The sequence below is a fragment of the Budorcas taxicolor genome, chromosome 3 (assembly GCF_023091745.1).
Source record: "Budorcas taxicolor isolate Tak-1 chromosome 3, Takin1.1, whole genome shotgun sequence".
Taxonomy (NCBI): Eukaryota; Metazoa; Chordata; class Mammalia; order Artiodactyla; family Bovidae; genus Budorcas; species Budorcas taxicolor.
Window position 1 is genome coordinate 80,795,945 of NC_068912.1, and position 25,823 is coordinate 80,821,767.

Here is a 25,823-nt window from a genome sequence, read left to right on the forward strand (position 1 = left end):
TCAGGAATAGCTTATGGAATGATTCCAATGTGCCAACACTACAATAGAGACGCCCTCACAATATCTCATTTGATCCATAAAACAACTCCAGGATGAAGAGGGTTTTATCATTCCCTGCTTTGGAGTTGAAGAAATAGGCTTGTGGAGCCTAAGCAACTTGTCTGAAGCCTCATCAGGAACTGGCTGACCTGGGATCCACGTCTGGGTGTCCTGGCTCCCACGTTCTTCCCATCACGTGGTAATGACTCCCTGCGTAAAGTGCAGAGCATCCCCCGCCCCTGTTCTGCAGCTGGAATGGCAGCCACCTTACTGTGTGCAATCCTTCCCCACACCTCCATGAACTCTTTCTCTCTTCTCTTACACTCTTTCACTCCGCTCCACACCACCTCATTCATGTATCACATACTACTGTGTGTAGGGTACTGCTTTACATGCTGCAAGATACGCAGGATGAGCAGAAACCAGCCCTTCTGTAACAAGCAATATATCAGAAGAATTAGATTGAGGCAAATGGAGCAAAACAAAGAAAGCATGAGGTCCATTTGGCAAAACATGTATAGATAAAGCTCTGAATGCCACACAGCCATCCTGTAGTCTGGCTCAGGGGCCAGCAATCTTATGTAAAGGGCCAGGAGATCAGTAGCTGAGGCTTTGCATACCATATGGTCCCTGTTCCAACCATCCAACACAACCTTATGATGTGAAAGCAAGCGCAGACGTCCGTAAAAGACTGTATGGGCGGGTGTGTTCTATAAAAGCGTATTTGCAAACATCAGTGGCAAGCTGGATCTGGACCATGGCCCTCCAACTACTTCATGTAAAATGCACTATGTGGAAGCCTTTGAATATACTTAGCAGTTGCCCTGCCCAACACACATCAAGGAGCTATAATGCACTGTAACCTTACACATATCCTAGGAGTAAACAGTCCATTAACCCAAGTTATAGATGAGGAGGTGGGCTGAGAGAGGTTTGCTGACTTGCGTAAGGTCTCAGAATAGACAAGAAGGAAGTCAGCCAGTATTTGACCATGACACCTGTCCCCTCTCTGCACTCTGCCAAGAGACCTTATTAAGGTCATCACTGGACCCAGACAGCCACCATCTCTCTGGAGACCAATGCTGATATGAGTATGCATAAATAGGGATGAGGGTTTTTCTCTGTCTCATCTCCTGGGAGTCTGAACCTTAACCTTGACCTCACATTAGTTCTCTTCTCCACATAGCCCTGTCAGCTGGCAGTGAAATGGTAAATGCTGTCTTTGGAAGTAAAGGAGAGCTCGGGGACCTCATGTAAAAGTAACATCTGTAACAATAAACAGGCTACAGTGAGACTATTAAAAGGAGAGCCAATGAGCACAAGAATGTTTTAAAAATAAATGAGAATTCACACAGTAAGTGATACATTTAGTCTCACCACAGAAGATCATTCTGGTTCCATTCCGGCACCAGAGCCTAAGTGTCAGGCAAGATTCCTCAAACCTGCCTGCTGAGAATTCCTTTGGTATCTGATTAAATCTCATCTGTTACTTAGCACTAGCAGCACAAGATGATGGTTATTATGGTAATGAGGAACCTGGAGCCCTGAAGCAATCAATCTATCATTGCGCGCACCCCATGCAGGCCCCTCCTGACCTAGAGGTGGGTGACAGCCCTATTATCCACGCTGGGACTCCAGAGGGGGCTTCCCCATTCACAGGAGTCAGTCAGGCATTCTGATCACTAGATAACTTGAGTTGGGGTCCTGCACACTCACTTGATCCTCAGAAATTCTGGAAGCCGTCCAGGAAGGAAAGCTGGGCAGGCATCCAACCTGTCAGCCCACGATGCACAGTGCAAGGCTTGAAGTTATCAATGGGCAGGGTCTGTATCTGTCTGAGCTGCCCGGACACACACACGTGAAGAAGGCAATGAATGGTTTTTCCTCACTGCAGCTTGAATCCAAGACAGAAGTCATCGCACTCTCTGACATCCTTCTGCATTTTACCTCGTCCCACCTTCCAGTGAAGGGGCTTCCCTGATGGCTCAGTGATAAAACAGCCTCCTGCCAAGCCTCCTGCAGGAGACCGGGGTTTGATCTCTGGGTTGGGAAGATTGCCTGGAGGAAAGAAAATGGCAAACCACCCCAGTATTCTTGCTGGGGAAATCCCATGGAAAAAGGAGCCTGGCAGGCTACAGTCCAATGGGTTCCAAAAAACGTCGGACACAATTTAGCAATTAAACAACACCACCTTCTACTTAGAATTATTGTCCTTACAGTTAACTTTCTGATGCTCCATCCTTAGATTCAAAGATCCTTGAGGGTGAGATCTATATCTGAGCCATCTCTGTGCCCCTGAAGCACAGATTCCCAGTTCTTTGCCCATCAAGGCATTCACTCTACGTGATGTCTACAGCATACAGGCTAGGAAGATCTGTGTAGAAGCACTATTAATGTTTCTTAAACATTTTGATACTTTTGTTTAATAAATTTTACAATCTTATTTTCTTCTAATGCCAAATCCAATTACACATAAATACTGTGACTAAATCAACAGAGACCAATGTTAATTCTAAATATGTTTAAAAATGATAAACATTCCCTTCTCCCAACACCACTGTCAACACAACTGGTACAAAATTAGGTAAATGGAGAGAGAAGAGGCTTGCTTGTCTAATGATTTCATTTTTGTTGTTCAGTCACTCAGTTGTATCCAACTCTCTGTGACCCCATGGACTGCAGCATGCCAGACTCCCCTGTCCTTCACCATCTCCCGGAGCTTGCTCAAACTCATGTCCATTGAGTAAATGATGTTATCCAACCATCTCACCCTGTCATTCCCTTCTCCTCCTGCTTTCAATCTTTCCCAGCATCAGCGTCTTTTCAAATCAGTCAGTTCTTTGCATCAGGTGGCCAAAATATTCGAGTTTCAATTTCAGCATCAGTCCTTCCAATGAATATTCAGGACTGATTTCCATTAGGATGGGCTGGTTGGATCTCCTTGCAGTCTGAGAGAAGACTTTCAGGAGTCTTCTCCAACACATTTAAAAGCATCAGTTCTTCAGCGCTCAGCCTTCTTTATGGTCTAACTCTCACATTCATATGTGACTACTGGAAAAACCATAGCTTTGACTATATGGACATTTGTTGGGAAAGTAATGTCTTTTCTTTTTAATATGCTGTCTAGGTTTGTCATAGTTTTTCTTCCAAAAAGCAAGTATCTTTTATGGAATGATACGGGATGACTTTATGGGACTAAATATATCAAAACATATCAATTGTGTATGCTAAACAGATGAAGTTTATTAGATGTCAATTATACTTCAATAAAACTCATTTAATAATAGTGAAAATTTATTTAGCATCATACAAACTAGCTTTATATATAGTTTGATGTTTTATAATGACTATTATGCTATTATATTATTTTAAACATGAAGAACGAACTTGCTCAAGTCTCTAAGTCATGATTTAACCTAGATGTCTGCCTCCAAAGTCTTTGCTCTTTCCAGGACACTACAGTTCTTCTACATGTCAATAGATAACTGCTAAATGAATTAGCAATCAACAGATAAAAAGCATACTGACTACTTCTTGAGAGGCAGGATAAATGTATAAACAGGTTGACGGTTCTCAGAATAATCAGCTGCATCAGTTTATAAGTATACAGTATAAGTAAATACAATTAAGGAGACACTTGCTGAAAAGGAATGATGTCAACATTGAAGTAAGATATAAGTCTAAAGCAAGCATTTAAACTTCTGACAAAAAACAAAGTGCTGAGCTGCTAAAACTCGCAGATACCCGCTGGGAGTCTAACGTCATGGGCTGGTCCATCAACCCCACAGGCTGCTTTACCTGGAAAACGGCACAGACATGAGCTCCATCTTAGAGGGGAGGGTCAACAGGAACTGCAGTGCTGAGGACTGTGCGTGACATCCAGCAACAAATAGCATATTTTAGATAATAAAGGGAGTTTTTATTTGACAGAGAAACTGTAGAGCTGAGACTTGTTAATTATTTTGTAGATGCTCAACAGGTTGGAGATGGGAGCTTGAAATGTCTTTTTGTTTCACTGTCAAATGTCTCACAGGCATGAGAAAGCCATTTGGACACAGGCTCAGTGCTGTTTTCCACTTTCTACTTAATTCAGCCCGGCTCTTAGAAACTAAAAGGGAGACCTTGATAAATCAGAAGGACTGGGAATAAGAAGCCATGGGTTTAAGTCTCAACTTTTTATCCAACATCCAAAGGCACCTTTCTAAAATGGAAATCAAAACCCACCATTGACTTCCTTAAAACTGTTCAAAGGGTTTCCACTTAACTATGCCTACTATTAAATCCAAACGCCATCAGTCCTTTCCTGCTCCCCAGCCTCACCTTTTCCCCTTTCAACCCACTGGATATCAAGAGCTATCTTTCGTTGCACACATGCCCATCTGGAATAACCACCTTCTCAGAGACACCTTCGCTGACTACCCTGCATTATCATTCTCCCTCAGAGCACGCAGTATTTCCCTTCACAGCAAAGCTTGGTAAGTTTAATGTATTTGCTTTTGTCACTGTGAGTGCCACATGTCTTACACAGAGGAGTTGTCAGTCCCAGAAGGGCAAGGGCCAAGTCTTCCCATCCCCAGGGCCTGGCACAAGCCCAGGTTTGGCGAAGCACTAGAGGCCAGCATCTGTTGGGCAATGAAGACCTTGCCAAAGGCTCTTCACTTCTGTCCCCATAAGATTTCACAATCTGCATCAGCAAAGCAATAGATTTGAAAACGGTGTTCCTAAAGACCCTTTAGAAGCCCAGAGAAAAATGGTAAGAGGACAGCGAGTAAAGGCTCCATCCGCTTCAGCAACTGACTATTTCTTTCTTACATGTCCTATGCCAAGTATAAGTCAACACAAAGAATGTTGCCATACTCGTTGGCTTATTTTTCCTTTGACAAACTGTCATCAGATAAATGCCTGAAAAACTGCCTCTTCTCTTTGCAGGTACTCTTTTATTTCCCGTCTACTGGGTCTCAACATCCACCTGCATACAGTGTACTGAACTATCTCTGGATAATTCTAACGTATGGGCCCCAGCGTCCACAGTCCCCAGATATTTTCCTTCCAATTTCATCATCTACATCTGATAGGTTCTGACATCATTGGCCTCGCCAGTCAAAACCAACCACGCCCCCAGACTCTTTACCTGGGTGTTTTCTTTAACGCTTAGTGCACCATGTCAATGAGAAAGAAATGGATTACAAACTGTGTGTAGCTGGGCGGTGACTTTTGTTTTCTTAACAGGATTATTCAGCAGAGGTATGGACAAAAGGAAAATGCTCTGTAATAGAAAGCGTTTGCTCCCACTTGGAGGAACTCTGGACTTTCTGATGTGTAGCCCAATACTGCTCAGCAAAGCACACAGAGCTGTCTACCTCCCACAGCTTGCCAAATGTAAAACACAGGAGCTGTCCTAAATATACAGAGTTGCAGACACACAAAAACACACATACTTTCCCAACAGACCAGAAATTACATAATACCTCTCAGTAATACTTCATGCAATAGCAATCCTTTGGGAGGGGAATCAAATAAATTAACATCCCAAGGACTGCAAACAAAATTTCTGGCATTATACTCTATTGCACCTTTCCAATTCATACTCCTTGCTTACATTCTGAGTATCATTTTACCATATATTTAGGAGGGGCCATATTTCACAGACCCCCCAGACACTGTTTATGCTATTCCAGAGGGGGTAACCATATCAAGTGACCACATACCAGCCACTTTTGAGGCTTCCCAGGTGGTTCTAGTGGTAAAGAATTCACCTGCCAATGCAGAGAGATGCTGGTACTACCCCTGGGTTGGGAAAATTCCCTGCAGTAGGAAATGGCAACCCACTCCAGTATTCTTGTCTGGAAGATTCCATGGACAGAGGAGCCTGGCAGGCTACAGTCCATGGGGTCGCAGAGTTGGACATGATTCAACATTGAGCATGCACGGGCACTTTTATCTATGTTATCTTAGTTAATTCTTACAACAACTCTATGAGGTAGATTTTACTTATTATTCAGGAAACCAAGGCATAACGAGGTTAATTTTTCCAAGTATATAATAGCCAGCAAAAGCCAAACTTATGGAGTTTCACCAAAGAGATACTGTTATTCCCATTTTAGAGCTAAGAATGTTTTGACTCAAAGTGAGGAGTGACTTGAGCCTTGAGCCTGGAATAGGATCCATGTAGTCCTCTCATTCTCCACCACACTGATCATGTCAGCTAAAGCCCATTGCCAAAGTTAGATTAATGGCAGCTGACCCAGCTATCTCACTGTGTTTACTTCAGTTTAATACTAAGGAGAGGACATCCACAAGTCTCTGACTCTGCTTCAAGCTCACAGTTCATCATGTCCACTCAAAGTTAATTACATAATGTAAAATAACCAGTCCATTCTGTCCTTGATTCAGTTGAGACAGCCTGGTCATGGGCTTAGACAATCTAGAACAAATTTCTGGGCCAATCCAAAATCAGCACAGGATACACTGCTCTGTCTACCTTCTTCGTTTCCAGTAGACCATTCCCAGTGGACTCAAAGGCCAAGGTCATCTCCAAACACTCATGGAAGGAGTAAGAGAAAATTAACGGGGATGGAGTTCTGAAGTCAGGCTGATCATTACAATCAGCTCCTGAAGCCTCAGATTCCCAAGCTTTACCAAGCCAACATTCTAATTCACTAGGTCCGGGTTGAGGGGACAACGAATAGGTATTTCTGACAAAGCACTTAAGGTGCCCCTGATGATCAGCCAGGTTTGGGATACTCAACCAGGATGGTAAACGCCACTGTCTTATCTGTTTCCTTAACTTCAGTTGCTTCCTAGACTCCGTCTTCAACATATAAATATTTTCAAGCCGCTCTAAAAGTATTATCAGGATTTCCCTGCTGGTTCAGTGGCTAAGACACCATGCTTCCAATGCAGGGGCCCCAGATTTGATCCCTGGTCAGGGGACTAGATCCCACATGCCACAACTAAGACTGGGTGGAGCCAAATAAATCTGTTGTTGTTCAGTTGCTCAGTTGTGTCCAGCTCTTTGTGGCCCCATGGACTGCAGCATGCCAGGCTTCTCCGGCCTTCACTATCTCCCAGAGTTTGCTCAAACTCAACTCCATCGAGTCGGTGATGCCAGTCAAACACCTCATTCTCTGTTGCCCCCTTCTCCTCTTTTCCCACATCAGGGTCTTTTCCAGTGAGCCAGCTCTTTGCATGAGGTGGCAAAAGTATTGGGAGCTTCAGCAACCATCAGTCCTTCCAATGAATATTCAGGGTTGATTTCCTTTAGGATTGACTGGTTTGATCTCCTTTCTGTCCAAGGGACTTGCAAGAGTCTTCTCCAGCACCACAGTTCTCTTTATAGTCCAACTCTTACATTTGTACCTGACTACTGGAAAAACCATAGCTTTGACTAGATGGACCTTTGTTGGCAAAGTGATGTTTCTGTTTCTGCTATTTAATATGCTGTCTTGGTTTATCATAGATTTTCTTCCAAGAAGAAAGAGTTTGTTAATTTCATGGTTACATGCACTGTCTGCAGCAGTTTTAGAGCCCACGAAAATAAAGTTTATCACTGTTTTTATTAAAAAGGTATTATCAGCAGAACCTTCCCTATATCTGATCCCCTCCTGAGTTATCAATGACCTTTTACCTTTTCTATACCAATCAACTTGGAAGAGTGGTCCCCAAGGATTCTTCATTTCTTGTTCCCCCATTCATCCCTCATCTAGCCAATTTCCTCTCTCGATGGTCCCTCCCAATTTTGGATGATCTTAGCTGCCCCCCAGGTTCTCTTCTCTCAGGCTAAACACCCTTCCATCTGTTCTCCACAAAGCTCTCTTGCCTGCTCTGCTTAAAGTCTTCAACTGCTTGACTTTAAGCTAAGAAACAAAAACCAAACCAAACTCCTCACACTGACATACAAGGTCCATTAAAATCTGACTTAGTGCTACCTTCCTTTTCCGTTACTTATTCCCTCTTACACAGCGACCTGTGCTGGATGCACTTTTTATAGATTTTGAAATGAGCAATGTGTTTGGTACTCAGCTCAAGGGCATTCAGCATGGTATCAGACTATATCTGTCTGTCGATTTTTCTCCTCATCCCAAGTGCCTTCAACATACATAAGACAAGGTTGTGAGCTCTGTGAGGGGAGGAATTCTTTCTTCACAGTAACTACTGTAAAGTTGTCACAGGAGAGAAGCTTATTATGAGGGAGAAAGAGAGTCAGGATTGGTTCTGGTCTCAATCTTTGGTAATGAGCAAAATGAAGCTGCTGCTAACTGATATATGGAACATGGCCCATGGAGGTGGTTTGGGTGGGAAAAGAGAAGATTGTAGGTTTGGTCAAGAGTTTGATGTGTCAGTAGGTAGAATACAGTGTTAAGGAGACATCTCTTCATTTTAAACCATCTGTCTTAAGGAGGCCATCAGACTAGGAGTCAGGACACGGACGTTTAGTCACGTTAATACCAACAATTTTTTGTTTGACTTTATGTAGATCAGTTAACTTCTCTAGGCCTGTTTCTCATTTATATAACACTGACGAATATCTTCCCTTGGTATCCATGGTAAGAATAAGGCAAAAGTATAAAACGGTTTATGAGGTACCAAAGAGTAACAGATTGATTTTCCTGTGCGCATTGGATGTTTGAAATCACTACACTTAGTTTCATGAAAATAATACTATTCATCTGTGTAGTCTGTTTCAATAGTCTCCATATACCTGAGACATTTATACGTGCTGATTTCCTAAGCTAAGAAAACCAGTTCTGACTTATAGCATATCACATCTACATACTATTCTTCACTAAGGTTGTTTTCAAAAGCCTTGGTTATTCCATTACAAAGATGAGACAACAAAAGTACAAAAAAAATCCTAGTTCTATTCATTCAATAAGCATTTACTATGTACCTTCTGGGCTGTCCTTGTAGCTTAGGTGGTAAAGAATTTGCCTGCAATGTGGGAGACCCGAGTTTGATTCCTGGGTTGGGAAGATCTCCTGCACAAGAGAAACGTTACCCACTCCAGCATTCTGGCCTGGAGAATTCCCTGGACTATATAGTCCATTGCGTCGCAGAGTCTGACACGACCGAATGGCTTTCACTTTCACTTTCCTATGTACCTTCAATGGGCAAGGGACTGGATTGAACACTTGGCATACAAAAAATAAATTAAAAGGAGTAGAGCATCAAACAGATGTCCAACATAAAAAATTAAAATTCTATAGTAAGAATGGATCATAGAGTAAAGTAATAAAGAGTTGTGACTGGGCTGACACAACTCTGAAGGGCCACCCCAAACTCTAAGTTTCCCTGGGGGTGGCTGAGGACTCCACTGAGGCTGTACTCCAGCCCATCTTCTCCTACTGCTCAATCCTGTCTCCTTCCCTTTCCCCACAGATTGGCAACCTCCATCTCAGAGCCTGCCTCCTAGTAAACCCAATCTGCTGCAAAAGACAAGGAATGCTTAGAGTGAAGTATAGAGAAGTGATAGAAACTAGGGATTTGGAGAAATGAAAGGGATTCCTTGAGGGTACAGCTCAGAGGGCACAAGGAAGTGAAAGAAGAGCAGAAGATGAAATTGAAAGGCCTCCATCGTTGTTTGAAAGGTTGAGGGAAGCAATCAGAGATTTTTGAGAAATGGAATTATAAAGCGAGTACTTTAGAATATCTACCACGTGCAGAATATATTGAAAATGAGGAAGAATAAGAGAAGGGAAACTTTGGAGGAGATTTCTACATTAATTTGTCTTCTAGAAAGGCAATGAAGATTTAAATCTATGGTACTGAAGTGGAGAAAACAAAGGGGATTCAAGACACATCTTTGAACTATGGAATTTAAGCCAAGTTTCCTTTTATTGAAAAGAATAATGAGATCTACATTACAAGTGGGTGTGATGAGCAGGAAGAGGGACACCCAGGTAAATGCCCTAGTCAGCTGTCTTATAAATACTCATTCACTTATGCTCTCATTTGGTCAAAACTGTTAAAGCCTGAAGTCTCAGCGAGAAAAAGATGAGGAAGAATTCCCAGTGTAACCAGGAGAGGGTATCAACAATATATTCCAGACTGGGGAGTAAGTTTAGACGAAAGTGTTCTTGTGTGTTTGATGGTTTAATTTTTGAGATAGCTACTGGATTATCATAGAGAAATATGTGTCCTGAAGTTGGTTCCTCGATAAAATAACTCTGAAACAGGCCACAGCTAGAGAGAGGTTTAGAATTGAGTAGCATGTGGTGGGTGGAGATGGCAATGGTGCCCCACTCCAGTACTCTTGCCTGGAAAATCCCATGGATGGAGGAGCCTGGTGGGCTGCAGTCCATGGGGTTGCTAAGAGTCAGACACAACTGAGCAACTTCATTTTCACTTTTCACTTTCCTGCATTGGAGAAGGAAATGGCAACCCACTCCAGTGCTCTTGCCTGGAGGATCCCAGGGACGGGGAAGCCTGGTGGGCTGCTGTCTATGGGGTCGCACAGAGTCAGACACGACTGAAGTGACTTAGCAGCAGCAGCAGCAGCATGCGGTGGGAGCAGGAGTGCTGTATAAATGGAGACCATTCAGGGAGATAACAGTGTGGGGAGGAAGGTGGTGAAGAGAGGACATGTGGGGACATCTACCTTAGGAAAAAAGAGCCCAAGAAAAAGGATGATAAGGACTGGGCAGAGGAGTTTGGGGATAAGTGGCACAGAACAATTTTATAGAAACTAAGAAGGGTAAAGTTTCCAAAAAGGAAGCATTCATGCCAACTGCTGGATAGCAATCATGTGAAACAGTGGAGGGGGTAACTTGAGATCCAAAGGAAAAATGAGGACTTCCCTGAGCAATCTGGCTCAGTGGTAAAGAATCTGCCTGCAACGTGGGACACCTGGCTTCAATCCTTGGGTCGGGAAGATCCCCTAGAGGAGGGCATGGTGACCCAATCCAGTATTCTTGCCTGGAGAATCCCATGGACAGAGGAGCCTGGTGGGCTATAGTACATAGGGTCGCAAAGAGTCAAAAGCGACTGAAGCGACTTAACGCACATACACACAAGGGAACAATGCTATAGTGAAAAACTAGGACAATCTCAATGTTGAACTGGAGTGGATTGGTTGATTTAACATTGTTACACAATTATACACTGCTGTAACAATAGAGACTTTAGAGAAGTATATTTGTTTTCATAGACACATAAGAATATTCAGAATATACTTGCTAAGTAAAAAACAACAAGAAAACCCAGGCTGTATCCATTACAATCACAGGTATAATGGAAAGAGTATATATACACATGAGAATCTATGTGGCTAGTAAAATCTTCTGAAATCAGTGTAATAGGATTGTTGTAAGAAACCTAGAAGACGAGACTCCAAAGTAGCTCACAGTAGAAGAATAGAACTTGAAGAGGAATCAAAGTAAAGAAAGTTTCCCTTTGTTTGTGTACTTAGTTTTACGTATATACATATGTACACTCACCACCAAACATGAATGTAAATGGAATCATAACCTCAAGAGTCTAGGTTTCTAAGTGACTGAATAGTTTTTTAAATAATTACCACATCTGTTATGATACTATCTCAATCACAAAGCTGGATTAATTAGGCATACAAAATCCGAAAGTCCTAGCTTGATTGATTTTATTCTTTCTTTTTTTTTTTTTTAGATAGAACATAGCTTCACATTGCTTTGGAATTAGCATTTTAACAGATGATTTTCAAGTCATTTTAAAGAAAAACAAAAAACCTACAGCACATAGCCAATGCTTGTCATTCAAAGAATGAAGTGATGAAGCCATTGAAATTAGCAGCTTGGTCCACAGCCTCCAGTGCCCATCTGTACCTCCTGCAGCGTTTACGGCTGTAAGATGACTTATAAGTGCCTCTTTCACCCCATGAATCCTGTTTCTCAATGAAGATGCCAACGTGACCAAGATCGAAGTTTGCAACTTCAAATGCTCTTTAAATCAAACACAATAAAGAAAGTCCAGACACACTTTCTTTCAGTGAGAAAGAGTAACTCTCACTTGCACTCTCATCTCAATTGCATAACTCGAGAGAGCAAGAGACAACTTTCCTCGGACTCTTCAAATAAACTCTCTTTAGGGATCAGGCTATGCACAAGAAAATAGCTCAGCAGGAATTTAAAAGAGAGACAGAGAGAGAAAGTGAGAAACTAGTGATAAAAGCAGGAAAGACCCTGAGCAAAACATGACCCCTACCATCATGTAACATATGCACTATTGAACGTCAGCTATTTGTATGGAATCAGGGACAAGGAGTCAATTTAGAAAGTAGAGATGTGGTGGGGTCGTTTTAAGACAAAGAATACACATGTGTGTTGGATGGATGGACACATGACCTAGTTTTGGATAAATGAAGCTAAGAATGGTTTACAATTTATGTGAGTCTGTTTCCAGCTAGTCTGAGAGGCAATCTGAAACTGTGTTATCAATTAGGAACCCATTGATGGATTATATACAGACTGAAAGAGCCTAAGGCTGGACATTTTACAGATGTAAATATCAGACATGTGATAGCCTAGAAAGCACATTAATTCTGCTCTGAAAAGGGGCATGAGCCAGAGAGGAGGGGAAGGGGGAGCTGTGAGGTCACCCTCCCCCATCTCCCACTCCTCTCGTATTACAAATGACTGTTCAAGAATGTGGACTTTGGCTGTAGCCTCTGCCCGGTGGAATGTCACAAAACTTCAAATACAAGCAAGTCCGTTCTCAAATACCTGAATACTGCCAAAAACGGCTTGTAAATCTAGCTGCGTCAACTGTGCTGAGAACAACTCTTGTCAGTTAGGATGTTATATCAATGCTTGGGACGTGATCTTGGAAACAGCCAAATATAAGATCTGATCTCTAACAACCTACCTCTTCCCTGACCATCCTCTTTCTCCCCACCTTTCCCTTGACAAATAAAGACTGTCGTAAAACAGCATTTTGTCAGGATCCCCAGTCATGTGCAGCTGAGTTCTACTCTAAAACCTCTATCACAGAAGGAAATCTTAATGTAACTAACAGGTCTTCAGTGGCTCCTCCAACCTGCTCTCCCTGTCTCCTGGCCTCACTCTCAGCTGAGGGTCTTGCTTCCTAATTCTCTGAGAAAACACAATCACTATTGCAGGTCATGCCCCCAAGTTCCTGATATCACATTGGTCATTATGGGCATTCCACATACCTACTCCTTCTTCCTCCTTCCCATTAAGAATGAATGCTCTGTGCGTTTCCATCTTCCACTTGGAATCCCACCACCTCTTGCCTAATCAAGGATAAGGCTGTAACAACTGTCTCTTTTCACTTCTCACTTTTATCTACCGAATCATTCCCTTTGGCACATGACCTTGCCATAATTTAAAAATATTATCTAGACTCCATGTGGCCCTCTAGCTTTCCATTCAGCAAACCTTTGGAGTTCATGTGCTTAGCGTCTCCTGCTCCATTCTTAAAAGCCTGAGCTGATGAATATCAGCCTTTCTTTTACTGTACGATTCCATCAAATAACCTTTGTCAGATTCACCAGTTAATTGGTGTTTATGTTGCTAAATTTCATTTTCTCAAGACCCTTCATCTTACTAAGGGCCTATTTAGCACAGTTGATCTCTCCCTCTGTCTTGAAACACTTTTGTCATTTGGCTTCAGGCTCTCTTGGTTCTCCTACCAGACTGATTGCCATCTTAGATTCCTTTACTGCTTCCTCTTAGAGTGAACTCTAAGTTGTAAAGTGTCCCAAGACTCAGTCTTTGGACCTCTTGTCATTATTTTTTCCCCATGGCCACTTGCTGTATGATCCTACTGAGTCTCATGATTTAAGTATTACCTATATACAATGAATTTAAGTGATAAATGTCCAGTCTGGCCCATTCTCTGGACCCCAGACTTGTATACACCACTGTTTGTGAGACATTTTCCCTTGGATAACTAACTTTTCTAAAACTGAGATGTCGATTCCTTTCCTCCCACAGAAACCTGTTCTTCCTCACCTCCGCATCAACTCTGTCATTCTTGTTGATAAAGTTAAATATCTTGGAAGTCCTTCCCAACTCTTCTCTTATTCTTAAACATTCTGTACTGGGCACAACTAGGAAAGGGAAAGAGAGCAAATACTGAATCTGGGAAATGAAAGACTCAAGTTCCAGCTCTCTGCCCTGAGCCAGCCTTGGAATCTCCCATTAGAATGTCTCTCTGCCCATTCCATGCCCTTCTATACTCACTTCAATTATTTTTTTTATGAAAAGTATTTTCACTGAATTTTCTTTCTAGTAGTAAATCCAACCTGCTCCAGAAGGTCTCCAGATCCTCCGACCAATTTTTTTTAAATGACTGAATTCATTATATATTGGTCTAGACAAGAAGTGCCTGGTGGAATTTAAGTTGCATCATTTAGCTAACAGCTGTAGTTTTTTAATCCCTAAGCAACATAAAGCTTACAGTTCTTTCTTTCCAGACCTAATAGATTACCTGGTTTGTGTATACAATGCCCAAAGACTAGAATTCTTCCTCTGAACCAATACTGGGTAGGGCTCTAAAAGTAAATATTCTGGGTCTCTGGCTTTTCTCTTGGCTTATACATGTTTCCTGGAGACCTGGAATCTGGGAAATATACTTCTTCATGTATAAGGATTAAATCTTTTATTTCTCCAGTGATGAGGAAAGTCTTAGGACCATTCTGAGCCTCAGATTATTCCTTGGTAAAATCCTAGGACTGAGATTGGTAGGTAATTTCTAGAGGCATTTCTAGCTTTTATTTTTTAATTAATTTATTTTTAACTGAAGGATAATTGCTTTACAATATTATGTTGGTTTCTGCCATACATCAACATGAAGCAGTCATAGGTATACATATGTCCCTCCCTCTTGAACCTCCCTCCACCCATCCCACTCCTCTAGGTTGTCACAAAGCCCCATTTGAGTTTCCTGAGTCATACAGCAAATTCCCACTGACTGTTTTACATATGGTAATGTATATGTTTCCATGCTACTCTCTCCATTCAGCCCAACCTCTCCTTCCCCTGCTGTTTCTACAAGTCTGTTCTCAATGTTTGGGTCTCCACTGCTGCCCTGGAAATAGGTTCATCAGTATCATCTTTCTAGATCCCACATATATGCATTACTATATGATATGTGTTTTTCCCTTTCTGATTACTTCACTCTATATAAAAGGCTGTAGGTTCATCCACCTCATTAGAACTGACTCAAATGCATTCCTTTTTATGGCTGAGTAATATTCTGATAGATATATGTACTACAGCTTCTTCAGCCATTCATCTGTTGATGGACATCTAGGTTGCTTCCATGGCCTATTATAAACAGTGCCAAAATGAACATTGGGGTACACATGTCTTTTGCAATTATGATTTCTTCAGGATATATGCCCAGCAGTGGGATTGTTTGGTCACATGGTAATTTTTTATTCCTAGCTGTTTAACACTTCCAGCTTTTAAAAGGTGAAGGCTTCAGGTTCTGAGGCCCATCACCCAACAGCTGTATACAATAAGACAGAGTGAGAAACGCAGATCGGAACTCTAGGGCAAGAAAGCAGAGACATGGTGCCAATTTGAAGCTGTATGTAACTATGTGCACACGTGTCCTAACCCTAGTAGTAATTACTGTTGCATATGACCGAGTTCTGACCAGACCTATAAGAAAGTTCAACATACAGTCAGTTGCCCATATCCACGGATGTGAAACACACAGATCTAAAATGCCAACTGTATTCTTTATACCTCACCATACATGTAAGGGACTTGTGCATCTGCAGATTTTGGTATCAAGGGGGGGTCCCTGGAACCAAGTATCTGCAGATACTGAGGGATGACTGTACAGCCTCATGGCACTGTTCAGTAGTAGGAAAGTAACCTCATCATTCTTCAAACTGCCTCCTCAAATTAAAAATTATAAACAGGGAATACAAATGAAATTCACCACTTCCTAAATGCAGAGACAATTGGGTCTTGAAGGTAACCTTTAAATGTGAATCTGCTAACGAATGAGATAATAGATTAAGAATCTAGCAAATTACATGGCATAGTTCACAAACAGATGGAATACAGCAAATGCTCAATACATGTCTGCCTTATTTTCTTCTTCCTTTCCCTCTTTCAAGTGTCAGCTTGCCAGAAAGAAATACCTAACTTTAAGAACATATCTTTTTTTCCTTCCAAACTAAATGTAAAGCAATACATTTATTCAAAAATGTGGTGGAAAACAGTTCACCTTTATGAAGTCAAGAGATTACTAACCTGAATTTAAGTCTCGTCCTGGATTGAAGGCCCGGCTATTAACAGTAGTAGATAGTCGATCACAACTAATTGTTCTAGATACATTGGTGTTAAAGTTCCCATCAAATCTGAAACAACAGAAGAGAATCAGCAATATTTATCTGGCCATTATTCAATCCAGAAAGCAAACAAAAGTTAATAGTTCAAATACTGTGTACAGAATAGGTCAGCTCATGAATAGTAAAATTACAATTTAAATATTTTTTAAAATCACTTCAGAGTAGTGTGGGCAAAACCCAACATCTGCATCTAAAGGTTTTAGAAATCAAAATAAATTCTAAGAAGATTAAAAAAAAAAAATCCTTCAAGACAACTTTCCCTGCAGTGAATGACCAGGTACTGGTGATGAAATCATACAGAAAATAGATTTGACAAAATTTAGACCAGAATGACAAACATTCAGACTTAAGCTCTGATGTGACATGTGAAAAAATTCTTTAAATTATTCTGTCTGAAAACCAATGACCAAGCATAAAAACAGACAGTAGTGAAGGAGAAGGAATGGCTGTGGAGTAGGAAAGATCTAGATTTGAATCCTTGCTCTGTCACTTTTACACATGTGAACTTGCATAAATTGTACAATCTGTCTGAGCCCCAGGTTTCTTATCTGGAAAAAAAAAAAAGAAAGAAAGAAATCTACTGATTCATATAGTCACTAAGACTATTTTCCAGTGAATTTTATCCAGAAGTAACAAAAGAGAAAACTCTAGAACTTCTAAATAAGCTATTTTGGATTTCAGATACTGAGACGATTCATGAAGGTTCTAAGAGTTACCTGTAAATAAACTCAATCTGAAATTAGGTTTTAAAAACTAGTGTTAAATGTGTATCTCTGATTATAAATATCATTAACACAGGGAGAGAAGCTCTTACAACGCTGAAGAAACACTTCTAAAAATCAAGATCCACTTTATCATTCACGTGAATGTGGATTTTATGGATCTTTTTAATAAGAACTATTAAATTGAACTGGCTGTATAAGCAATGGGGCTGAGTTTTCAAAGGGTGTGCTGGGTTCCAAAGCAATTTTGTTTTGATACATATCATCTCAAAAGAGGAGACCTTTCAAGAGATTTTAAGAGACTCTTTAGTCCAGTCTCTCATCCAGTATAGAATTATATCAACACTGTCAACTGTGCCTCCAAGGACACAGTTGCTTTACAAGTGTGGTCACTCTTCCTTGGACCTGCTCCAGTTTGTCTAGACGAGAAGATTGCTCCCTCAAAAGCCACAGATGGAGAGAAAAGAAGAGATTAATACATCAGCAGCTGCCAGAGTGTATGCTGGCAAAGCAACATAATCTCACTGTCCTCTCTTGTCTTAGCATTTAACATCTGTGAAGCAAGAGTAGCATTAGACAAGGAACTCACTTGCTCTCCATGCACTAGATGGTCATATTAAATCTATTCCCTCACATACTTTTAAATTAAAGACAGATAATATTTAGGCTTTGTGGCCTACAAGGGCTCTGTCACAATGACCAGCTTCTGCCATTGTGGTGTGAAAGCAGTCAAAGAGAATTTTTAGAGGAATAAATATGGCAGTATTCCAGGAAGACTCAATTTCCAAAAACAGGTGGTGTACCACACTTGTTTCACCACCTCTGATCTAGACTGGGGCAGTCCTACAGAATTTTCTGAGATGATGAAAATGTGTCATTTTTGCACTGTTCAGTATGGTAGCCACACGTGACTACTGAGCATTTGAAATGTGGCTGCTGTAACTGAGAAACTAAATGTTCAATTTTGCTTAACCTTAATTTAAATGTAAACAGTCACCAAATAGTGGCTACCATGTTGGACAATGCAAGTCTAGAAGGTTCTCCTGATTATCTAATCATCCTTCAAGTCTTCGTTCACTTATCACTTCCCCTGAAAAACTGGATTGTGAATGCTTCCCTAGTCTATGTCAAGTGTTTCCATCTTCTCTCAGGGCAAGTGCATAACTTTAAATTTATGGATCCATTTGTATATGTCTTTTTAATTGGACAATACTTCTAAATGCTTTTAATGGGTGGCTTTTTATGGTCCAGGCCATATGAACAGACAAAAGCTCCTTGAGAGCAGATCGCATGTCTTGTCGGTTTTATTCACCACTATGTGTGTATACATATATGTATATGTGTGTATGTATGTGTGTGTGTGTTTATATATATATATATATGTATATAAAACACTAAGCATTGTTCTTGTCAAAAGCAGGCACTCATATTAACTGATCGTCTATGAACATATGTTCTTAGTCCTAGTTTGGATTCCTGCAGAAGGCTCCAGAGGTCTAATAACTGAGGACCATCCCTCAGATAAATGGTTCCTAATTATCTAAAAGTCTAAGCCATATCAGAATCACCTGGCAACATGTTGGGATGCAGATTCCTGAGCTCTACCCTGGAAGATTCAGATTTAATGAGTCTAGGGTAAAGTCCTCCCTGAAATCTGACTTTGACAGGAGGCTCCTGAGGGGTAAGAAGCCCTCCAATCCTGTCATGTAGATTCCTCTAGAAATAAGGCAGTACAAAGGCTTTCCAGGAGCTTCTCCCTGTGCCTCAAAGAGACCAAGGACAGAGGATCTTTCAGTCTGAAGAGAGCAGAGGAGTTCTTAGGTATGCCTAAAACTCATAACTGGACTGTGCTATACTAATCACAAACCTTTTTCACACCTGCCGATCTCCCAGTTGAGGAAAGTGACACCAAGCAACTCACAGCAAATCAGGGACCTAAGAAAGACGTGACCTCATCTACCTCCCTGTCCAAGGATGAGGCACACGTATTGCTTTATATAAGTGACACAGCAAGAACTTGTTAAAGGTGATGGGCGACTCAAGAGAGCTACTGACAACTTCTCCCAGAAGAAAGGTAAGCCTGAAGAGAGCCCTCTTTCCCCGGATGGAGTCTCTATGGCCAGGACCTGTGCCGTCAGCCCCAGCTCTGGAGAGGGTTAAAATCCAGTGCAGCACACATGCAGATTTCTTTGACCACTGTGAAATGATAGTTCACTCCTGAACCAGGGAGACTGGGGAACTATTTTTATGGGCTGTTTTCCTTTCTGTACTGCAAAGATCATCTCTAAGAGCATTAAAGAAAATATTTTCATACCAATAAAACTGCAAGCAAAGTGACACATTAACAAGAGTATGTGCTCAGTAAACATTTGTCAGTCATAAAAAGGGTTCACAATATAGCGCTTGTCATCAATAGCCGGCCCAACTTTCTTTCCCCACTGTGTCCCAACCTATAGTTCTACTCAGATCGTAGTTCTAACCAATACATGTTTTTTCCTGTTGGGTCCCAGCTGTGGTGCTTTTCAGTGTTCATAGTGCCCATGCTACAAAGCCGATTTTCTGATTTTCTTCCCAGGAAGTCCTCTTGTCCGCCCCAGTCTATGAGGAGCCTTTTCTCCTCTAAACTGACTAGTGCCATTCTGCCTCTTATGTCTCTTTTCCCTAATTTTTAAATATTGTTCTATAAACAAGCTTAGCATAATGTCAATAGAGCTGATGTCTGATAGACAGACTGGTTGGTTTTAGATTCTACTTATATCAACAAAATACTAATCAATAAAAATTCTAACATAAGGTTTATTATAAATAATGAGCAAATTATCTCACTTATTTTGCCTTCTCCACACACTAAATAAAAGTATAGTAAGAAAAAAATGCCAAGATATTTTGTTATGGAAGCCTTATTGTTTAATTCTACCACCCAGCCCTCGAATGCCCAATTCTCTCTATAACCTTTCGCATATCTGAGAAGTCTTAATTCTGCCAATGGGATTGTGGGTTATTGAGGATTTGTAGTTCTCTCTTAGGTCCAGTACATTGCTGGGAATGTATAGTTCTCTGTAAGTTTTCTTATTGGTAGCTGAGTGCTGTGGAAGGACAAAAAGCTAAGTCACTGAAAAGCTCTGCCTATTTCATTTAATCATATTCAGAGAACATCTGTGATGAAAAGGAACTGCCACCTGGCAAAAGCATGCTGTGTCGGGGTCAGGAGCATGTCCTCAGATGTACACAGGCCTGAACTGGAGTTGGGTTTAAAATGCTTATTGCTCTCTAACTCTCCCATAGAACTTACATGTTTGCAGCCTACATTTTTCTCATCTATAAGATGGTTTATCTATTTTGTAACCAGAAAATAGCTCTGAAGAGTCTTGTACATAGTAAACATTTAATAAATAATAACAATGAATATTAGGTGTATTAGTAACAGTAACAGTTAACAGCGCCCATGTTTCATTGTATCAAGAATATTCCAAGTGTTTTACACAGATTAACTCATCTAATCATAACAAACCTGAGAGATACGCTATTATTATTTCATTTAAAGACCAAGAAACCAAGGCACAGAAATGTTAATTAAGAAGTCCAAGCTTCACAGCTAGGAAGTAACAGGATCAAGATATGAACATATATTCAAGCTCTCCTTTATAATGAATATATTACACTGTATCTCAATAAAATCAATAAATTGTCATTAGCATTATCTAAAACAGCTGCAGTACAATTCAACTCTCTCAAAGAAAAGGATTACTCTAAAGGCTTGTGGGGCTTAGGGGAAATCTTTGCTTTTTACTTAATAGGAAATGACAGTTGCTAAGCATAAGGCACACAATGGATAGCTGCAGAGAAAGAACTCTACGGACAAAGATGAGGAAGATGGAGAAGATATAATATTAAAGACAGCTATTCTCAATCAATTATAGATAACATAGATTTTTTAAATGTTCACCACTGGCATACCTTTGGAATGTTCCATTTTGGGGTTACTTTTTATTACTGCACTCCAGAAAAGCCTCAAGGTCCCTTTCCATTCAAATCTGAATTTGAAAGGTTTCTGAAATCTGAGAGGTTTCAAGGCAGCAGAGGCGGCTATAAGTTCCAGATGGACAGAAGAGTGAGCATGTCCACTCTCCACACAGAGAAGAGACACAGCTCATAGCAACTTCTCTCTTTTTCCTAGTGTTAACATTCTCCTCTGGGAGAAAGAACCTGGCATTCTGGTCATCTGACAGCTTAAACAAATGGCTTATATACACCAAAGGTAAGATAAAAATAGGAGACCAAAAAGAGGAAATATCACCAAATTCTGAAAAATTCTCCATGGGACAGTGAATTTCAGGTGAGTGCTAAATAACATAATAGACAATGGCCACAGATGTGAGCAATGCATAAAACCATAAAACAGGGCTCAGAGAAGCCCCAGCTGGTAACGTATAAACACACAGCCTTCCAGAGATCAAACCTGATCCCCAAAAGCACGTCAAATACCTGAAGACATTCTTTTTCTGAAGAAATCCACCCTGCTGTTTGAGAATTAAATAACCACTTTGCAGGAGAACCTCAGCCAGAGGGCAATATGACCTCTCCTCTAGTTAGCTCACAGACTTAAGTTTGCTAGGAAAGGATGAAACAAAATTCAATTCTTGCTCCCTGGGTAATCCGAACATAGTGAATACTGGTGGTTTTAAATTAATTTATTTCTATCAACTGCTAACATTCTGATACTTAAAGGATTCAAGGACAAGACAACCACTCTCCTTTCTCCTGCATATTCCATGGAATTCTCTAAGTGGCAATGGTTGTACAACCTCTCAATTTTCTTGAGTCTCCTCACACATGAGGAGCATCCACTCCCCAACTGAACTAACATGAAGCATGCAGAAACAAACCTTATCCTGTTTCTATGGTTGCTGACATTGCTGATGTGCAAGCAGGTATGGGAGCAGGTGTCAACAGGGGGCTTGGAGATACAGGAGCATGGTGTGTTCCGAGCTGGTGAGTCAGTCGGGAGAAGTAATTTCATGAGCAAAACCCCTGTGACTATCTCTCCCTTTCTACTCAGCCACACACACTAATGTTAGCTTCTCTTTTGAACTCCAAACACCCATAACTTCTTATGGAAAACTCTGAACAAACTTTTTGGCCAACCCAGTAGAACTTGCTTAGCACCATCCCAGTTACCTGAGTTATCTCCAGGCCTCAGTGGAACAGTTGCCTTGCCTAAAATGAGACTACATTTAATGCACACGTGCCTTTTAGAAAAAATGATTTCTAAGAAGAAATGTACTATTTACCCTGATTGGGAGACTGTGAGAAATGCAAAGTTCATGCTTTTAAACCATTATGAAAACATGTCAGTTCTCTTAAGGGTTACCTAAAACATTTTTCATTGAGAAATACATAAGCTGCCAGTCACATTAATAAAATTTTAGCTTTTATAAGGTCAAGAGCTGATAAAATTATAGATTTTCATATAAAATAAACAGGCAATTCAACTTATCTTTGCATATGGCCTTTAAAAAAGTCATAACAATAAGAGAATAATCCTATATAAATCTCCTGTAGACTTTCTCTCTAAAAGGGGGAGATATTGGATTATGACTGCTTTCTGTATTTATTTTCATAAGATAAAACTAGGGCCTGAAATTTAGTTTCAAGAGAAATAACTCCATCTTTCCTACCCCCTCAAGTTAATAAAAAAAAAAAAGAAAAAACTTCCTTCTGGATTTACTTTCATGAACAACTGATCGAAACTGCATCCCGAGGGAGAAAACAGAACTGTGACTCCCACTTTGATCTCTTCCCCATGGAGAAATTCACTCCCTGCCTGGCTTGCAAGATGTTCATTTGATTGACGTTTGCTCTGATGTGCAAACTGCTTTGAACTTCAGACATTTAATTCCCATCAGGCTGCAGTCATTTTTATTCTCCTTCAACAGGATTTACAAGCAGGAGATCAGCAAATGTAGAAGATAAAATAAATTTGCAGAAGCTTTGAATCTTACATCAAAACAGTGTTCAAGTGAGTTCCAATTGGATTTCATTCAGCCTCGGTTCACAGTGTAAATCAACTTTTCAGTGGAGTCCCAGTTTAGAAAGGAAAAGATACAAAAGAGAGAGAGACATACACCAGTTGGGGTTTACTTCCGGAATCTGTTTCTTGGTCTTTGTTTAAATTTCCTATGGAAGGTGATTTGCCAGGCAAATCACTTAAAACCCTGGGTTTTCCTCAACATTTCCAGGCAAAGTCTGACCAATTTATCATGTAGCACAGAAAAACCACACCCATAGTGTGAGTTCCGAGGGTGCTGCTGAAATGTGGTATTGTTCACGGGCATGTTTTAAAGGTAATAATTTAAAAAGCAAATCCCTGTGGATATCTCAGAAGAGCAAGGCTTACGCTGATAGTTGAGTCCATAAATAAAGCCAATATGATGACAGCTAATGGGGTAGGGAATTTTTTTTACTTGTTTTCTTGTTTTTAATCACTGCTAGAGACAGGCACGAGGGTGTTTCTTTTTTTTAAAGACCACCACAGTTACACACCTTTTCTTGAGGAAGCAAAATCTGGTATGGGCTCAGAAGCTGGTGTGGAACAAATGTGCTGAGGCTTGTGATGGATCTCCCAGCCCACGGCAGACCCTTGCTGCTGGGTGTCACCAAATTACCAAGTTCCATTTTAAGAGCAGTGGACATTTGCGGGGGGGGGGGGGGGGGGGGGGGCGGGGCAGAGGGGAAGCAAAGATGGCAAAACCCAGCAGCTACAGGAGAGTTTGAAACGAGGTCCAGTGGTTAAGAGGTTTCCCTGGTGGCTCAGTCGGTAAAGAATCCACCTGCAATGCGGGGAACCCAGGTTTGATCCCTGGGTTGGGAAGATCCTCTAAAGGAGGACATGGTAACCCACTCCAGCATTCTTGCCCAAAGAATCCCCATTGTCAGAGGAGCCTGGCGGGCTACAGTCTATGGAGTTGCCAAGAGCTGGAGATTACTGAGGGACTAAGCACATCGGTGGTTAAGACTTCACCTTTCAATACGGGAGGGTGCAGGATTGATACCTGGTTTGGGGAGCTAGTGCCACGTGCCTCATGGCCAAAAAATCAAAACATAAAACAGAAATAGGATTGTTACAAATTCAATAAGGACTTTAAAAAATGGTTCCCATAAAAAAAAAAAAATCTCAAAAAAGGGAGGTCTGGACATAAAAAACATCCGAGTAACAGCCCAACAGTGCCTGGTTTACTCAGATATGACAGGGAGACATTTCATTTCACCTCCATTCAACCAGGTTCCCACTCATTCTTTCTGGGAAGTGTCTGCTCTCCAAATATTTGAGCAACACCAGTTGAAAAGAATTAAACAAGAACCCCCTTATCTTCCACTTAACCACCCATGAGAATAAAGTTAAACAAAGAAAGAGCTAAGATAAAAATCAAACATCTGCCCTGGCAAATATTTAAACTCTGTTTGAATGGTGGAGGAAGGGGTAAGAGTGGGGTCACTTCAAAAAGGAACTATCACATTTATAAAGTAAATGATACTCAACTCCCCCCAATGGAGTTTACTTATTCAAACACCTAAATTAATGGGCAAACTGAAAAGCTGTCAAATAACGTGTAATCATGTTCCGAGAAATGGTTTTTCCTTCCATCTCTGCAGAGATTGAAGAGATAAGTCACATTCTTTCTGTTCTTATCAGTAATAAGGATTAAATCTTCAGGGTTCAGCAACCCAGACAGAGTGGAAACAAGGCTGGTTTCGAATGCCCTTGGAAGGTAAGGCTTAGAGCAATCAAGCATCTCTCTCTGTGTAAGAATCTAAGTATCTAAGTCACATTTCTTTTTTACCATTCCACACCCCTACCTCCCCACAGCAGATCGCTGGCAGAAAGCCCTGCTGTGATCTGTGTTTTGCTTCTAGAATTCCATTCAAACTGCTTTCTCACACAAGCTTGGAAAATGGCAAAGGTGACACCTAGGGGAACTGGAAGTGAATCCACAACCACGTTAAACATTTGTCCTTTAACTTTCTTGTTACCAGGTTTGGGCAGGAATGCACGAAGAAGAAGAAAGAAAGGTGTCTGGAAAAATAAAAGAGAAAACAGACAGCTGGGCAGAGGAGTCCACAGGCTCCCTTTGTGCCACCCCCGTCCACCCTACTACTTGACTTCTAACGAGGACTTCGTACATGTTTCAGTTGTTTATATACTTTCTCCTTTGTAAAGAGATCCTTTCCCATGTTTATCCCTAGAACCTAGCCCAGAGTTTGCCTGTGAAGAGTACAGCTGTAGTAAATGCTGAATGACAAAATGCAGAAAACCGAAGAGGCTGAGACTTGCCAGGACTAGAGTCAAGAGCTTGTAAATGCGTATGTTTTCTTCCCACACATACGCTGGGTACTTAGTAAATAGCAGACGACTGTGAGTGGTATGACACAGACATCAAGGAGAAGCACTAAGAACTTCAGTTAGCAGATGACTGTGGAGATGAACTGGTTCAAATCTGCCAGGCACATTCGTGCTGGAGTGAGACAAGGCTTCTCCAGATCTCCGTTCTGCAGAAGGAACATGAAACATAAGATGTGGAATACTTATGGCTCATGCGTCCTCAAAAGGCATGACCGACCCAGTATTCAAAAGCTAACAAAGCTGTGAGTTGGAAGACAGCTGGCTCCACATCATACCAGACCAGTCAAGTTGCCCAGAAAGATTACAGACACAGTGATTTTTAAATCGTGACCTTCTTTGATACATTTTGGTATTCTTG

The 25,823-nt window shown here is 41.0% G+C and overlaps 1 protein-coding gene across 1 annotated transcript in view; it reads right to left on the bottom strand.

The window, feature by feature from the left end:
- Positions 1–25,823, bottom strand: part of CACHD1 (cache domain containing 1) — a 233,449-nt gene that overhangs the window by 64,816 nt on the left and 142,810 nt on the right. Inside the window, exon 4 of the mRNA XM_052637320.1 lies at positions 16,245–16,351. Coding sequence (XP_052493280.1) covers positions 16,245–16,351 — 107 coding nt within the window. The remainder of the gene's footprint in view (positions 1–16,244; positions 16,352–25,823) is intronic.